Genomic DNA, 18,584 nt, shown 5'->3' on the forward strand with positions numbered 1-18,584 from the left:
GGCAGGAGAATTTTTATAAATGGTATGTGATGTAAACACTAATTTAGGAGATTTCCACCTCTTAGCAAGAATTGTAGTCTCTAACTTTGCACAGGGTGAAAGAAAAATTGTGGATCTCTGACTGTGTCAGGTGAACTGGTCTTTTGTAGAATAGGAAATCCCAGCATTAAAAAAGGCAGCACTGAAACTCTTACTGAAGTCAGTGAGACAAGATTTTCACCATCATGCATTAAGTTTCCTGACTTGTGCTCATGTGTAAAACCTAAGGTCAGCTTCTGGTTTACACTGTAATCTTCTTAGGCTGATCTGGTTATGGAGAGAGGCTGGAAGAACTCTTCCAGTGTAGTGCTGATGTGCAAAGCCTAAGCTCTCCTTTCACGGAGCCCTTACTGGGGGGTTAGGAGGAGGGCTGCCTGGGGAAGATGAAGAGTGGTGCAGCCAAAGCCCTTGGAAAAGGATAAGAGCTGTGGAGCTGTGTGAGGTCACACTTTCTCAGTTGGCATCTCATGAGGAATTTGGAGTAGCACTGCTTCCCTTAAGAACTGCATTCTGCAAAGCTGCTTCTGCTTACAGGACCATCCTGAATATAGTATATTGCATGCAACTATATGTTGCATGCCCAGCAGGTGTTAACTTCATTTTCAAGGCCAAAAGTGGCATTAAGTCTCACCTAGGCCAGCCTGCTGGATATTGTGTATATTGTTGGTTGCTGAACTTTCGTGTCAGATTTATAATCTGTGAAATTTATTTTTTCTGAAAAACCCCAACACTGTCCTCCAGTCAAACACTAACAAAAATTTCCTTCAAAACTCCTCTTAACACAAACTGTGATAAGCTAGCAGGTAGTTCCCTATGTCGTAAAGAAAGCTCTGTTGATTTAGGGTAGCTGCCAAATAACTTTCCTAATTGAAATAAATGAAAAAAATTTCCTTTGGTTTCATTGGGACCATGTTTTACTTCTGAAACACTAAACCCACAAATACAAGTTATTAAAGGAGATTCTGTTGGAAAGACAAGGGTCAACCACCAGTTAGTCAGTTAAAGGCACAGATTCAAATATTGATGCAAAGTCTGTCAGACTTTATCTGATAGTTTATAATTTTTACTGTCCTGTGAGCAGTAGGTGTCTGGAAGCATGATCAACTGCACGAATATCTCAGAAAAGGGCATATAACTCTTTTAATGATGTCTGCTTTTTTTCATGTGGCAGAGTAAAAGAAGCTTTAAATGAAAAAAAATAGTCCCCATAACTTCTTTTGCATCAGAAGCCTGTTTGATGTACTTTTCCTTTAATGAGTAGGGGTAGCACTATTTCAAACTATCTCTTTAACTGATGAAAGGGTTTTTTTTCCTTCTTTGATGATACTTTTCCTTTCTTTCTCCTTCTACCTTCCTTCCCCATAGGTGTTTACAGAATTACATTCCAGCCCATAGCTTAACCCTTTCTTGCCCTGTGTGCCGCCAGACCTCCATTCTGCCAGAGAAAGGGGTTTCTGCACTCCAGAACAACTTCTTTATTACGAACCTCATGGATGTCCTGCAGCGAACGCCGGACAACAGCATTGAGGAGTCCTCCATCCTGGAGACTGTCACTGCTGTTGCTGCAGGCAAACCACTCTCCTGCCCCAATCATGATGGAAATGTAAGTGAGACAGCCTCCTGTGCTGTGTACAGGTATTGATATGTGCTGACTTGTCTGGGTTTCGTGGATACTTTTTTCTAAAGAGATAGCAGGGGAAGTGGAATCACACTATTTCTTTGATTTTATAGTATATCAGCAAAAGACAAGTAATTCTTCAAATTGACTCAAATGTTCTTAGTGGAGCATTCTGAAGTAGTCAACATATTATTTCATCTTGCCAGTCATCTGGGATGATACTGTCTTTTGGCACATTTGGTCAAAATTATTATCCTGCAAATACTGAACCTTGTGCCCTTACTGCTTTGGGTTGGGTTTCCCTAGCCCTCGTGCTTGTAGCATCAACTGTTGCTGTGGGTACCTGTGTGTTTGTTTAGGCAATATGTGACAAGGACCTTATGAGTTTAACTAACCTGCACCCTGGGGCAGTACCAAAAGGTATGTGAACATATTAACATAGAGCCAGATAAAAGTGAGTCCTATCTGAGGATGCTTTGGGTCAGCAGAGGCTAGAAACGGAGAGCTTCTGTTTATCTGCAGTGTTTTGTGGGTCTCTCATATCAGTGTTTGGAGGCTGCTTTGTTTTTTCCCTCCACCTACTCTTTTTACCTCGTGTGTCCCCACATACATCCTCAAATCATATCAGTGTATTCATTGGCAAGTACCCCCAACTGAGAAAATATTCACAGATTACTGTAAGAACAGCTCTAACTCTGCTTACTTCACAATTTTCAGTGTTAACCTGTGTAACTTCATGGTAGGCATATGAGCTCCTGACTCATAGCCAAGCTTATGCAAACATGTAAGTAGATCACGCTGCAAAACTCAGTGATGTTATGTTGTAAACTGAATGTTGTGCTCCTGTGCAAGCCAAGAAGTATGTGTCAGTAGTTTAAGACAACTTTCTGGGAACTGTTTTATTTGATACTCAGTGTAGGTACATTGGTGGTAGAGGAGTAATTCAGCTGATAGGTAATGATTACTGTGACAGAGGAATAGCTCAGTTCCAATCTCTGTTGGAATTAGGTGGACTTGTAGAACTGATGCTGTACGCTCTGATTAATGAATAACTGGTGTAACTTTTTTTAATGGGTACTATACCTATGTGTGTGTACTGGTTACTGATTAATGCATTCCTAGGTTTTGTTTGCATTTTATTTGCTCTCTTTAAAATGAACCGTAGTTTTTTTCTGACATAGCCATTCTGTTAGGAGACATTTGATTGTGAAATGCAGAAAAAAGTCAAAATTAAGGTGTTACTTGTTTTGTATTTTAAATTACCAGGTGATTATTCTTTGGGTATGTTTAAAAAAACCTGGCTTGTCTACAGTCAAAAATATGCTACCTTACACCTCTCTGAGAACTCCTTTATAGGGAAAGGTGCATTTGTAAGTCCTCTAGCTTACTTGGCTTGCCTTGAAACATAGCATGTCTTTTAGGATGCTGAGTAGTGTGTGATGGGAACATCCTCTCGCTTCAATAAGTATCTGGGAGGGTTGGGGATAGCCTGAGGATGACTCCAATTTAAAGCTTTGTGAAGCTAAGAAATGAAAAGCTGAGTGCACATATTAGTCCTTGTGATGGGAGGAGCTGAGGGAAGATCTGGGGAGAGCTGCTTGAGGCTGGCCAGGTGGGTCTGGCTGGAAGGGTGCACAGGGCAAGGTGCTGGCCACCTTAGGCCTCACTGAGGAAATGGGATTATGCTGGCTTCATAGGTTCAGAACAGAAGAGCGCTGTGGGGCAAGTAGGTTAGATATTAGGAAGTATCCAAAAAATCTTCACCCAGAACGTCTTCCCTGGAATGTGGGGAAGCGGTCACAGCACCAAGCCTGCCAGAGTTCAAGAAGCATTTTGGCAAATGCTTTCAAGCACATGGTGTGACTTGGGGTGGTCCTTGTCAGGGCCAGGAGTTGGACTTCGATGATCTTTGTAGGTCCCTTCCAGCTCAGGGTATTCTATGATTTCAAGTGCTTGGCTACTAGTAGCTTTACTGGGGGCTTCAGGAAGTGAAAAAGGATTGAGCTGGCAGCTGGAGGAGAATGCCTTTACAAAACCAGCAGTCATTCTGCGCTAAATCCACCCTCCATTAATTTTTACATATTGCTTGGGGTAGGCTCAGACCCATTGTACTTTTACTATTTGCATCAAATATTTATTTTAAATATTACCAGTTTTTCTTCATATTAGCTTGGAAATAAGTTTCTTTTTAAAACAGTTTTTTCAATCATTTCAGCCATCCTGGATTTAAACCTCTCTGATTAAAATGAGATAGAAACTGATGCAGAGATACTTTCTCATTTGCTTGCCTGTCAGCTTGTAACTTAGCCTTCCTCAGGCCATGTAGATTAGATACTTTCCCTTCCCAGTTGGTCCCCTATTCCCATCACTCATACTTTCCATATGTGTATATGTTTACTTTATTCCTTCTGTGCACATCCTCCCATCCTCTGTTATGGCATCTTTGTTCTGTCTGTTCTTATGAAAAATGAAACTCAGCTTGTAGCATCTTAATACAGAATATGGTTACCTGTGCCTGAACTATAAAAAAATGCTTTCTCATTGTTCCGGTTTGGCCAAATTTAGAAATATGTCCTTTGAGAGAAGGCACAACCACCCCTCCCCCACCAGGTTCGGGAAAAATAAATTTTCCTCGAAGGAAAGTGAAGAAGATAAAACTATTTATTTAACAAACACACGGGAAAAGGAAAATAATGCTAAATAATAAAATCTTTCGCTGTGGAGGAAAAACCTGGGAAAGTGTTCGAGTCCTCCCTTTGGTCTCCTTGGAGCTGGGGCTTGGCCCAGGGCCAGGCCCTCTGTGCCTGGTGGAAAGTCCTCCTGATGTGCTCTGAGGTTGAAGCAGTCCAGCAGAAAAGGGAGAAAATCCGAAATTCCAGGGAAGGAAAAAACAAGTTCAACTCTCAGTCCCTCTCCAGAGAAAAAGAAGCTGAACAAGTGGCCAAAAGCCGACTGGAAAAGCAGCAAGCCGGGTGCTTCCTTGCTTCCCTGCCGCAACTGGAAAAAAAGTCCCCATCTCTGTGTGACCTTGAACAAGCTGCAAACTGCTTTGAGAAAGTTTTGCTCAGTTTTTCCTTCCCCCTCTCAGGCTCAGTTTAAAGGCATAGAAAGGCACAAGAATTAATTTCTGGGCATAGGGCAGCGATATGGGATACACATCATAAAGTCACCCCAAGACACTCATTTTGACACAACACGGAGCACAAATGTATGTTCTTGTTAAATCAGGGTAATAGGGCACATATGGAACTTCTGAACATACTAGAAGATTCTTATCTTCTACCTACACATTAAAATAAGATTGGCTTTATTCTCAGCTGCTACACATATGCAGCTCTTGTTGTGTATAAAAGCATTCTGGATTGGAAACACTGATCTACAATAATTTAGGGGCAGGCACAGCAGCCAGGGCAGGGAAGGCTATGAAATTCTAACTCCATTGTATGTAATGAGTGGTGTAGCCTCTTTGCAGTCACCCATTCTGAAATGTCTGTACTTGGGTGTTATTTGAATTTGAACTGAAAACCAGCTCAGCATCAAGGATTCATGTTTTTACAATGTAGAAGGTGGGGCAATGTATTTTCTGCCTCTAGAGTGTAACAAGAGAGGATACACAGTATTAAATTAAACACTTTTAACAAGAGAGAATGCTTTATCTCTGACTAGCTTTTTCTCAAAAGACCGTAGCATAGCTTGGAACTTGACGGGCATAAGATCTTGCTTACAAAAATATTTCCTGAACTTGTGGAGGTGTTGCTTACTGCCTGTATGCTTCTCTTGGAAAAATAAAAAAACATCTATCCTTGATACTCTGATGAAGTGACTTCATATCTTACTTACCTTTTAAACTCTTCTTTTTTTCTCCTCACCTCTGTACTTCTCACCATGTCACTTACTCGTGTATCCCATTAAAGTGTAATCTATGGGTAAGGCAAAAGCTGTGACTCAGGAGGAAAAAACCCCACATTCTAAATTTTATCAGGTATCTCAGAGGCACCCTCAGGTAATTCAAACTTGCATTCTTCTGAAAGCCAAATCATACAAAGCTAAGGTACACACTAGCCCTGGGACAGAAGAATTAAGCATGCATGTGTGACATGAGGAAGGTGGGTGGCATAGAGCTGACTTATCCTTTTTCTGTAGACTGCTCTTTTAATTCAAACAAACAGAAAACAGAGGATGAGCAATGTGAATTTAGAGAAGGGGGGCTTGGGATTGATGAGAACTTTTTCCTCAAGACCTGAACTTTGAAGGGCTGGAATTAGTGTGTCTTGGCGTTGTGAAATCTAGTTCAGAAGTACTTGCATCCTTGATTATGCAATTTTAAAGGTTTCTGTAAATTCAGTTGAATTACAGTAGCGAAGATGCGCATGGGTCTCTAATTACATTGTAGTGCTGAAATATGCTGGTCTGGTTTAAGGTGGGAATTAGTGGATGGGATTTCAGAACCTGAAAACTGGGTTCTGAAATTCAAACTTCATTGCAGCTGATGGGAATGTTCTCGTTGAATTTGGTGGAAGTACAGCTGAAGCCAGAGCTGGATGCTATAGTATGTCCTGGCCAAGAGCTCTCTTGAATTTGGAAAGGAGAGGTTCAGGCAAATGTCATTTTCTGAGATGTTTTGTAAGGCAAACCTGTCATAGTGAAAAGTTTTCTGGGAGTGTCACAAAATGTGATGCCCATGTTGGGCATGGAGGGGAGAGATGAAAAGCCAGTAATACATGTCTGTCTGTAGTTAGAAATTAGTCTTGCCTGATTAAGAGATGCTAGAAAAATATCTTAGGAAATCAGCCTATCTAGAGAGTTGAAGCCTGAATGATATTAATATTAGGTTTTTCCTCTCCTTCATCTATGCGCAGTACAATAATTGTGGTGGGAAATGAAAGCTGCTTCTCTCCAAACATTTTGAATTTGAGGCAAAGACAACTATTTCTATGCAGAGATACACATTAGGTCTTTGTGATCTGTTTGCTATTATCATTTGAGCTTACGTGTTTCTCTGATGTTTGAATAAAGAGGAAGAAAGTTGTTTAGACTGAACTTCAATATGCCAATGAGATGCTTCCTTTCTTATATATGTGGCTGCAAATATAAAGATATTTATTATGGGGTGTTCAATAGAAAACAGAAATAGTAAATTATTCTAATCACTGTATCCGAAGATAAAAATACTGAATAAATAAAGGACTTGTTGAAATGTCTTGAACCTAAGCATTAAATTATTAAGAGCAGAAAGATTAATTTTGGACACTCATTCAAAAGATATGAATTTTTTTTTTTTTTGCCATATAAGAAGATTTCAGAGTTTCCTAAGAAAATATTCTTCCTTTTGGCTGTTTCTGATTGCAGACTTTTGAAGCCTTTGAAAAGAACTTAAATCCTACACTTGGTTTAACTCATTTCCTCCATGCACTGTAAGAATGCATCACATCACAGTGCCTACCCAAGTAACTATCAGGCCTTGGAGGATCTACTACAACGAGACTGCTAAATTCACAGTGACTGGAGTAGTGTTCATGAGGGTCGACATTGTTTAGAAGGTCTACTTTTTTTTCCCCTTGCTGATCTACTTGATGTTACACAGGTTATTTGGAGCAACTTTTAAATTTTCTCTGAAGTGGCTTACATGAATGGCCAACAAATGACTAAACCCTCATTGCGTGTGAATCCCATATCTTGTGAACTGAGATAAGAGGGAAGAGTGGGAATAAGATGGAAAGGAGCTTATCAGAGGAAAATCTCTGTTAATGCTAATAGCCACGTGCAAATCATGGTTCTTTCTTCCCCCTCCTTAATTCTCAAGATGCCTTGGAGCAGCCAGCTCTTTTGCCTGGTGCTGTTACAAATCCCTCTGCTCACCTGAAAACAGCTGGTTCTACACAACCATCTCATCAACCAACAACTCTAGCACAACCATCTTTGTGCAAGATGTCTGAGTGCCAGAAGCATCAGCTGAATTATTCAAGATTCTGATGCTATGCTCTGAATGCAAAAGAGCTGCCAATGTCTTGCTTTGAAGCATATACTATGAATTCCCTTATATCCTTTTTAATAAGCCTAAAACGCTTTGTGCCCAAGGACTTCCTTGCTGTGAAAAAAGGTCTCATGCCAAATTTGCACGTCTGCATTATTTTGACTAACATATGATTTACAGCACTTCTCTGTTTCTTTCCCTTCATGAATATATTCAGAATCTATTACATGTAAAGATCTATTTTTATCTCTAAAGAGCATCTTGCTGGGTATTTAACAGGTTGAAGCAATCTCCTCCTCTTTCAAGTATAGATCAGCCCTCCTATTACAATCTCAGATATGGGGTTTTAATGGTTTTAAGGGATTAGTAATGGGATATGGAGATTTTTCCCTGCAGCAGTTGGTTCATTTAGGGTGCTTTCCTCTAACAAATAAACACACTGGTTGGTGCTTTCCACTGAGTTTGTGTTCCAAGGGTGGCCCTGTTCTGAAAAGCAGCCTAAGTGTACACTTTCTTTAGTAGACACTATGGGACAACTAAGGATCAAGTTAGTGAGGGTAGTTGAATGCCTGTTTTTTTGAGTTGTTTCATGGAGTGCATAAGAGAGACACCAAAAACTTACTATTACACAGTGTAAAGATGATGTTAGGACCAGCAATGAAGTCCAGAATTGTACACACACTGCTGTTCTGACACTTTATGATAGAATAAAATGCTTTTAAATGAGCATTTTGATATAAAATGAATATAAAAATGAATATAAAAAGAATAATAGCCATCTTTTAGGCAGTAAATTATTGGTGCATAAGAAAACAGAAGCTTTGTCTCAGAGCTTGGCTAATTAATGAGTTCAAGACTCAGTAAGATATGCTTTGAGTTATGTTACTGCTGCCATGTTTGAGTGTAGAGTTGTGCACTTTCCAGGTGATGGAGTTTTACTGCCAGTCCTGTGAGACAGCCATGTGCCGGGAGTGCACAGAGGGAGAACACGCAGAGCATCCCACCGTACCACTCAAGGATGTGGTGGAGCAACACAAGGCTTCCCTCCAAGTCCAATTGGATGCTGTCAACAAAAGGTATGGAGACTCCACTGACTATTTTCCATTTTCAGTTTTGTCACTGGCTTCCTGTCCTAACTGGGGTAGATATTTTAATGTGCTGGTGCCATGGGTATTTACCTTGGAAACAGGGATAGTGCAGCTAGAATAAGGACAAAAAATCCATTGAGTGGGATGTACTGAGGGATTAGTGAAAAGAGATTCCTGTATGTCTTTCACAAAACAGAGGCCATTCGAAATGCAGGTGTCCTCCAAAGGAGGGGCATAAAATGCTAAGGAAGAAGCTACTATCTGGTTGTTAATTTAATGATAGCTAAATAAATAATACTGGGTGTTAAAAAGACTGGTACAAACACTATGGTGGCAACAAGGCTTAAAAAAAAGAGAAAAAGTGGGGTAGATCTAGTTGTATCTTTTTGAGTAGATATACAGCATAAAGTACAGAGGATCCAAGGTCTCATTGTTGGTAATGCCTAAAGTCTAATGGATTTGCACAGGGGAAGACTGTGGCTTAGCCTTATTTTATCAGACCAGACCCACTGTGTGGTTATAAAAGGAATGAACTTGCTTCTGGGAAATGACCAAATTTAAAGACAGCCTGCTGATGAGAGGGTTTAATCAAAAGATACCAGGGCAAGGGCCAATGTTTAATGACTTTAGAAACAGCAATCTTTGTAATTTAATTCCTCCCTCAGGCTTCCAGAGATTGACTCAGCACTTCATTTTATATCTGAAATCATACACCAGTTAACCAACCAAAAGGCTAGCATCGTAGATGACATTCATTCCACTTTTGATGAACTCCAGAAGACTTTAAATGTGCGAAAGAGCGTGCTGCTCATGGAGCTGGAAGTGAATTATGGCCTTAAACACAAAGTAAGATGCATGTTTTGTTTCAATGAAAAGCTGCTCATTTAATGAGCCAGTTTTTACAAATGGTGTGGGACGCCAGTTTGACAAATTGTGTCTGAGATCCAGAGAACTTTGTTTTCCTGAAATGAAGTGCTGCAGAGCCTCGCTTGTGGGTGCCCAGCCTTATAAGATGAGCATGAAGATACAGGCCAAACAATTTTTCCTGAAGAACTGAGTAAGGCTGCCTGTTTTGCTTCAAGGCACTGTTTTCCTTTCCAGTGCTTTGATGTCATGATCTAACATATTTCATGTTAGATGTCATGTGTTGGAATACAAAAAGATTGGAGGGACATCTCACTTTCTTAGGGGAATGCAGAGAGTAATAGATTGCAAAGCTGTATTCACTCTTTTACTTCCTATTTGGATGATTGAATCTGAGGGTCTTCCCCTTATACTGTAGACTAAGCTTCAGAGGAAGAAAACAGAAACGTGTACTTTTACAAAGCAAAGCCTGTAGCCTGGTGCGTAGAAATTTTGTTGAGGATTATTAGGTCTGAATGAGGAAAATTAAAGAATTTAGACCTTATTTTCCTGGGCATCAGTTCTCTGCTTTATAAAGAAAGATTTCTTCCCTGAAAGTAGCCTTTAAAAGGAAATAACATCAACAACTGGAGTTTCAAGAGTGTCATTACCAAGCAGCTTGAACATCTCCAGATGTCTGAAGTGGAGGAATGCTGCATTCCTGGATCTAGAATAGGCTTGAAAACATCACTAGAAAGGTATTGAACTGCTGAGCCTGTGGAAATGGAGGCATTCTAACATGTGCACAAGATACGTACTTTTAGGAACATAGGGAGCACAAAACCATTGGGGCACGGAATTCAGTCATCTCCAGAGCTAAGGAGCAGCTTAGAGAAGTTTTAGCATCAATAATGTGGACTTAGATCCCAGGTTTATCTAAATGTATTCATGATGTCACAATCTAATCAAGATGTCAGACTTCCATAGCAAGCAAATACACTCTGTGTGTGTACAAAGTCTACACAAAATAGAATATGATGTTAAATTATCTTATTGTTGTTTAAAGAGATTTAAAATAATTTAATAACTACTTTGAGCATTAGAGAATAAAATTTTTATGAAGTTGCACATAAGCAGTAAAAGAGGCATCTACCCTGTTTGTATAAAAAAAACCCAGTTGAAACTGGATTTTAATTTGAATGCACAGTAGTCCTGCAAAATAAGTCAAACCCAAATCGTCAATTATTCTGATCATATGCTTTTAAAAAATGTAGCAATAAAAGGGCTACACTTTACTAAAAAAGAGTTGGCAATTCAGTTTGTTGCCCAGTGGACTGAAAGAGTGTAAGATGTAAAATACTCTCTGTACAGTTTAATATTATGTATGTTAGGATTTAATATTTTCCATTTTTGTAATGAAAGAAAGCTGTCTTAAGAAAGTATTGATTTTAAAACATAGCTGCAAATTATCTTTCTTTTAGTTTGTGACCTGTTATCTGAAGCATATGGGGTTTTTTCATCCTGGGACCTTATTAGCTATGCTCTCTCTTTAACTACTTATGTCCTTGAGTAAAGACCAAGCAGATTAGAAATGTCTTGTATTGCATCCTGAAAAGTTTCTGTATGCCTAGAAAAGCAGAAGACTTGAAATTTCAGTGTAGTCTTGAAACTTGTTCATTCTGTTTTGATTGCAAAAGATTTTGTGTTGTTATCACTTTCCCATGTCAGTAACATGGGAGCCTGGATTTTCTCCAGTGGATGAAAAGCTAAAAGCTTTGGAAAATTCAGAAGAAAATGCCTTTAGAATCCAATGTCTTTACATAGTGTGTCTCAGCAAGGGAAGAGTATTTCATAGCAATAAATACATCCAGTCCTTAAGTTTACTTTACATCAACTGAAATGTTTCAAAAATATTTACTTTACAGTGATGGTCAACAAAATAACTTCTCTAATCCACAGTCATGTCTGTGCCCTGGTTCTTCTCTGTTGGAAAAACATACCAAGTGTGTGACTGGGTACCTTCGTTTGGGGATTTTATCAGTGGAGAGTGTGGGGGGCAGCTGCAATGTTTTCTTGACTATCATGAATGTCTCTTCTAGGTTGTTATAATTCAGGGATCCTTTTTCCAATTCACTGCAAAACTGGTTTAAAAAAAAAAAGTTAGCCCGGTTCCCAGCCCACACTTAACAATTTTGAGGTCAAGGATTTTAAGGATTTTAGACTGAGGGCCAGAACTGACCCTATAATAAAAGCTCTTTCATAGTCTTAAATATGGAGTGGCTACTTGCTGCCCACCAAAATTTCAGGCTACTCAATCCAACTCTTTCCACTATCCACAGCCCATTCTGTATGTTTTGCTTTCCTGCCTGCTGAAAGTGAGGAATCAATTTACTTTCTGCTGGGGAGGTTTTTCCTTTCTTCACTTATTTGGTTCAGGAATCCCCCTTTTCTTCAGGATGGATGTGCATCCAGGTCCTGAGGCCTCCTTGTCCATTTCCCTAGAGGAGTAACCCACAGATTCCTCTGGCTTTGAAGAAATAGTTCAAGAAGTTTCTTGCAGCCTCTCTTATTAATGGGCCTCATGACTCCAAAATATCTCTGCATCTGTGAACACAATTTCCAGTGACTGCTGAGAGTTAAATGGAGCAGGGTTCAAGCTCCTACATTTGTTGCTGGGTTTTTGCTCAAAAAAAACCAAACCAAAACAAACAAAAAAAATCCCCTGCAACAAGATAGGTGGGGCAATAATTCAATCTATTGTGCCAGTGGATCTGTAAAGTCTTGAATACCCAAACCAGGTTGTTTTTTTGTGTTGCAGCATTATATTCCAAATACAGGTTAGTGATCAGTGTGGTACTACTTCTAAAATGAAGGTTTAAATTAAACTCTAAAAGAAGACATCATAAATTTGGTTCCTACAAAGACCTTTAGATGCTACATCTTCATAGGATAGGTCTTGTAACACTATGCTAATCTGGTGTTTGGTAATGCACACAGGTCCTCCAGACTCAGCTGGATACCTTGCTAGAAGGACAGGAAAGCATTAAAAGCTGCAGCAACTTTACAGCCCAAGCCCTCAACCACGGCACCGAAACCGAAGTGCTGCTGGTGAAGAAGCAAATGAGTGACAAGCTGAATGAACTGGCCGAGCGGGACTTCCCGCTGCAGCCCCGTGAAAACGATCAGTTGGACTTTATAGTGGAAACAGAAGGCCTGAAGAAGTCCATTCACAACCTGGGGACTATTTTAACCACCAATGCTGTTGCCTCTGAAACAGTTGCCACTGGTGAGGGACTGAGGCAGACAGTGATCGGACAGCCCATGTCTGTTACCATCACAACCAAGGACAAAGATGGGGAGCTCTGTAAATCTGGGAATGCTTACCTCACTGCTGAACTGAGCACGCCTGATGGGAGTGTAGCAGATGGAGAAATACTTGACAACAAAAATGGCACTTACGAATTTTTGTATACTGTTCAGAAAGAAGGGGACTTCACTTTGTCACTGAGACTTTACGATCAACATATCAAGGGCAGCCCGTTCAAACTTAAAGTGGTCAGGTCAGCAGATGTGTCCCCTACCACTGAAGGGGTTAAGAGGCGTGTGAAATCTCCTGGCAGTGGTCATGTGAAGCAGAAAGCTGTGAAGAGACCTGCGAGCATGTACAGCACTGGGAAAAGAAAAGAGAATCCCATTGAAGATGATTTGATCTTCAGAATAGGTAGGTGACTTGGCTGCCCGTTGACATACTTAAAAACAGTTCAGGGAAACTGAATGAAAAAGTTTAGTTATTGTAAAGCTAAAGATGTAAGTAGAGTAACCTGATAATACCATTCAGCCTCTTGACTTTTGTTTATATGTAAATTTTGGAAGTATACACTTCAAAAATAGTTTGCAGTAAATATTTAATTGGGATTTTGGTTGAGAAATGGATACATTTGATTTGGGGTATTTAAAGAATTGTTAATATTCTTATTACAAAGCTTTTGGTATGGATTAAAGTAATTCAGCTTGTAATTTTGGCTTCTGTATCCCTTGCTTCTAGTGAGCAGTTTCTGGCTTGACTACCAAATAGTGGTATGGTTCTGGTTTGGCCTTTGTTGGTAGTGGTGCTGTTTGTTAGATTTTTTTTTAAATTTTTTTTTAAACTACTCTTTCCAACACACCATAAATTCTAGAAGTCTTAAATGTTTTCCCAGAAGTGCAGAGCCTTTTAAGTTGCGTCATGATGCAACCATGACCATGGGCTTTATTTTTGAGTTCTACCTTCTCCCCTTCACCACTCAAAATAGGAAGATGTATTTCATTAGAGCAAGAGCTATGCATGTCTCAGAACTTTTGCTCCATGAAACCTCGTGGAGTGTCCACATTTGGGATATATGGATCACTGTTTTATAGAAAAAACAGAGCTGAGAGTAATATTTCATGTTCTGTTTTCAGCCACTCATTTCACAGAATGACCCTCTATAGAGATGTTCCTCTGGGCTTCTGTGGGCTTATGTATGCATCGTCTGAAAGGTCACAGCTGTAATGCTCTAGGGTTTTACAATCTTCCAAATTATGCAGGTAAAACTTCTGACATTTTCACAAGGATTGCCTTCATGGAGTTAATTTACTTCCAGTTTCAGCTCACTTTGAAAAGTTAAGGATTGATTCATTTGTTGATGAGGTAATGTAAAGTTTATCACTGTTCTCCAACACAACTGTGTATCTCTGTTTTGAACCCATTGTTGAATTCCTCCAATGGCCCTGGCCAAATCTGGGTCTGTATTGTAAACTGGGCAAGATAAATCTTCTATTTGGGCTGTCAGAAGCTCACACAGCTGTGTTGGAGAATCACACTGTAATATTCCTCTGGGCATCCAAGTATATGGAGTGTGCTATTGTATGTATGCTGATGTATGGGCTTTTATGCACACAAGTAAATTGATCAGCTGCTAGCAGGGGATTGTTCTCCTGCTAGTATTAACAAGAGATAGCATTAATGCAACATTAGTGCATTTGTTCATGGGGATGTGTGTATTGTATCTTCTGCCAATTCTGTGTTATTTGTGGCTTTTAAAATGGCATGTGGTTCTCTTCAGACATTCCAAGGTCAAATTATTGACTACACACTCACAGATTTCATTATTTACAAGAGCAGAGTATTTCTTGCATCCTTTTTCTCTCTCAATAATTTATATCCTCAACCTATTATTTTTTTAAAATAAGAGTGTGTCCATGCAGTATCTGTGTAGCATGTCCTTAGTCTATACAAATGAAAACAAGAATGTTCTTATGATATCTAGAAAATAATTGTTGCCCAATGATTTTTCTACCTCTACAACTGGTAGAAAGCACTAAAGTGAGAGAGAAGTCTTTCATTACCCTGCTTTTGTGCCTTAGACCCATGCCAAGCAGAGGTGAAGGGTGTTCACAGTATCAGGCACTTCCACCTTCCCTGGTAAATCTCTTCCATGTCCTTCAAAGAAGGGTTAAGAGACATGGTTGTTATCAGCTGCTCTATCTAGGACCCCATCTTATGTTCTAGCTCTGCAATGCTGCACTGTGTGCCTTGGTATTTTTTCTCTTCTGGCACTTTTCGTGACTGGGTTCTTTGACACCATTTAGCAGTAGTGGTTAGTGGTTCTATTTCCCACTTTAACTGCTTTTTTCTCTTCATTTATTTATATTTGGAATTGGCATCAGATACAGCCAGATGGAGAGTTGGCCCTCTGCTAGAAAGTTCAATTTTCCTTTCCCTCAGACTGTTTAGTTGTCTGTTAAGTCACGTAACTGAGCATCTAAGTTTAGCTGGTACATTAATATGTAAAATAAAAAATTGCCTTTAACAGAACTTCTGTCAGCCTCCTTACTAGGTGTGAATGTCATCTTCTGTTCTGTTATCAATGCTGAAAGCAAATAGGAGACTTACTGTGAATTTACTCCACATAAACCATTACAGACAAGGCCTATGTAATAATAGCTTTAGTGCAGTTTAAAAAGCAGGCTTAGAGGGAGCAAAGGGATTCTTGATTGGGTGTTTCACAGAATCACAAAAGAAATAAGGTTGGAAGGGACCACAGTGGGTCATCTGGTCCAGCCTCTCTGCTGTAGAAATAGGAATGCCTAGTAATGGAAAAAAATAATTTCCTTTTCCAGTGTATTAGCTCAAATCCCTCTGATGTTCGTCGTGAACTCTATGGGTTTGTGATGGCCAGTGTGGAATTTTGCCAGGCCTACATTGCATTGCATTGCAGTCATACCTGTATTGGACAGGGGGGAAGAACTGTTGATATCACATTGCTGGCAAAGTCCCCAGCACATTTCTGATGTGCTGACAACAGAGACCTGGCCTGGATTTGACTCTTGTTATTTGAAGTTTGGCTGCTGTGCCAGCAAAGAACTTCTGAGGTGCACCTACCCCTAGGTTTGTGCATGCCTGTCTGTGGTGACAGGGGCTCTGCTGTACAAGCAGGGCTTGGGGGTGGTCTTGGCCAAGCTTTTAGGGACAGATGCTGTGTAAAGAAAATTAACACAAATCAGTCCATCTTCACTACCAACAGTGTGTGGGCATATCTGCCAGAGTTCCTACTGAATTATTCATTCCTCTTTAAAGGTTACAAACAGTGTGCCTTCAACCAGCAGACTGACTAATTTAAAAACATAGAGTTACGTGGGAACTTGGATTAGAAAGACTGACATTTCTTTTACAGCAAGCACATAGGGTTAACAGTTCAGTACAGTTTTACTCCAGAGACTTCTGTGTTTCGGCTGCATCCATTATGAGAGGGGGCATCACAGCTTCATAATGTGTAAGATTTGACTAAATATCTTTGGCACTCTGAGGAAAAAAGAAAGGAAGCTGGGAAACAGGAAAACTCCTTGATGCCTGTCTGTGCAGTATGTATGTAGACCTTTCCACGCAGTTTAGTTTTACCTTTTGTTCCAGTACCACATAGGAAGGAGTCCAAGAAGAATTACTTGTAATGCTGTAGGCAGGAAAGAAATGGTTCCTACACAACAGGTTATGGCCACTCACAACCTCTAAAGTCTTCCAATACTGTATAATATTTCTGCAGTTTGATTTTGTCTCTCTGAATCCATTCCCTTCCTGCTGGAGGAACTGACACATTTTTTCTTTGTATTTTAGGAAGCTGGGGAATCTAAGTTAGCAAGTAGGGGGGTTATTATTCATATTAGTAAAACTTAGAAAGCAAAAACCACTCCTTCTCTTACTATGAACATTAAAAATATACACTATACAAGTTTGTTCAGATTCCCAGGACTTGAAGAGCAAATTGTTACTACAGTTACATGATGTAATTTTTGACATCTCCTGTGATTGTTAATGGGCTTTTAGTTTATTTTTCCCCTTCTTTTTGGTGAGATTCAGTATGGCCTCTATTGTGCAAGAGTAAAAGATTGAAATTATGAAGCATTTTATGTGTGCTAGAGTTATCTTGAGCAGAAAATGGATACCTTCTTTGTTGAAAGCTAAATTAATTGGTTTGTGTAGGCTATGCTCAGTAATACCAGAGAGAATTAGATAGAGCTAAAACAAATCTGATTATTACCTTTATACAAAAATGGTATAAAAGGAGATACTCCACAGGCCACAGATCTGCTCCCTAATAACTCTGATCAGTCTTCCCCTTTTGAAATCTCTCCTGTTTTCTCCCAGTCCCCAGCAGCTTGCAGTAAAGTATCTGTCTTTTCCTCCTTTGTGCCCTGCACTAGCTCAGAACAGGAGGGAGATAAAGCTGGGCAACGAAGGGCACAAAAGATGCAGGCTTTCATCTCTTAACCAGGCTGCTTGGGAAACACTGGAACGAGGCTCCTACTGGCTCCAGCCCTGTGCAATTGAAATGTTGGTGCCTTCCTAGGCTAAGGAGAGATGGGTAACTGCTGGAGAGAAGACAAAACATTAAATGCCTTGATACAGAGGGATAGTATCTTGCAGTAAAAGACTTGCTGAAGACTCTCTCTTAGGCAGGTATGTTCATAAGGAAGGAATTTCTGCTTACGAAGAGAGCTATCATCCTTTGGTATTGCAGAATCAGTTGCAAAAGCCTGCTTTTCCAGAGGCTGACAGGCTTTCCTCTCATCATCTGAAGTGCCTGCGCTTGGCTTCAGATCTTTGCTGGCGTAGTGAATTATTCAAAATGGAAAGTTCAAAGTTATCTGATTTCCTCTTGAACATACATTAGGAAATAAGCTTTGTTCTACAGAGGAATTCTGCAGAGGAATTTCTGCCATTGCAGAGTGGGCTGTATAAAGGCCTGTATGCAAATTAGGACCTAGATGATAGGTTTCATAGCTGCAAAGTGCTAGGTACAAGGACATTGCATGGAGCTGAATTTCATCTGCACACTGTGCTAATAAATTGCTATTTCTTAAACTTACTGTGAAACATGACTGTGGCATTCCTGTGTAATTTCTTCAGTTTTTCCTTTGATGTATATTTACAAGGTTCCACTGAAGTAACTTTTTATATAGGTCTCTCTTATCTTTTAAAACAAAAATCCTTGACTTTCAAGAACATTTTTCTAAGGCTAAAGAGCATACATTCCATAAAGTGTGTGCTAGTTGGTTCCAGATGCTCTAGCTTATGCCTTCTCTTTTCTAACAAATGTTTTCCCTTTACTCTCAGTAGTAAAAGGAATGTTTCTCCCTTTTCATCCATTCTCTTTGGCTAAGAAGCAAAAAGGAAACTTATCATTAGCATATGGTGGAAAAAAAATGCTGCATGCATCCCTTAGGCACTGCTTATTAAAAGAATAAACAGAAAGTATGGCTCAAGTATGGGCAATGCAATTGGTATGTAACTCACTATTCCCTGAATATGTACTTTTCCCTTGCAGCACAAAAACTGAGAAGCATTTGCCTTGTTTAGAGGATGAAGCAGATGGAGTTGAAGAAAATAAGTCTTGAAACAAAGGGACATTCTTGCAGCACTGAGTGCAGAGAAATTAAATGTTACTTGTTTGCCAGTGACAGGAAATATGCATCCCACAGCCATCAGCACAGAAGAAAGAAGGGT

The 18,584-nt window shown here is 39.8% G+C and overlaps 1 protein-coding gene across 14 annotated transcripts in view; it reads left to right on the plus strand.

The window, feature by feature from the left end:
- Positions 1-18,584, plus strand: part of TRIM2 (tripartite motif containing 2) — a 68,490-nt gene that overhangs the window by 32,677 nt on the left and 17,229 nt on the right. For 13 of the 14 annotated variants that reach the window (XM_069013514.1, XM_069013517.1, XM_069013518.1 and 10 more), the window contains 4 exons: positions 1,405-1,642; positions 8,556-8,707; positions 9,385-9,565; positions 12,560-13,283. In XM_069013514.1, the coding sequence (XP_068869615.1) occupies positions 1,405-1,642; positions 8,556-8,707; positions 9,385-9,565; positions 12,560-13,283 (1,295 nt within the window). The remainder of the gene's footprint in view (positions 1-1,404; positions 1,643-8,555; positions 8,708-9,384; positions 9,566-12,559; positions 13,284-18,584) is intronic. The other variant, XM_069013522.1, reaches the window with a different exon arrangement.

This window comes from Aphelocoma coerulescens, chromosome 4 (genome assembly GCF_041296385.1).
Source record: "Aphelocoma coerulescens isolate FSJ_1873_10779 chromosome 4, UR_Acoe_1.0, whole genome shotgun sequence".
Classification (NCBI taxonomy): Eukaryota; Metazoa; Chordata; class Aves; order Passeriformes; family Corvidae; genus Aphelocoma; species Aphelocoma coerulescens.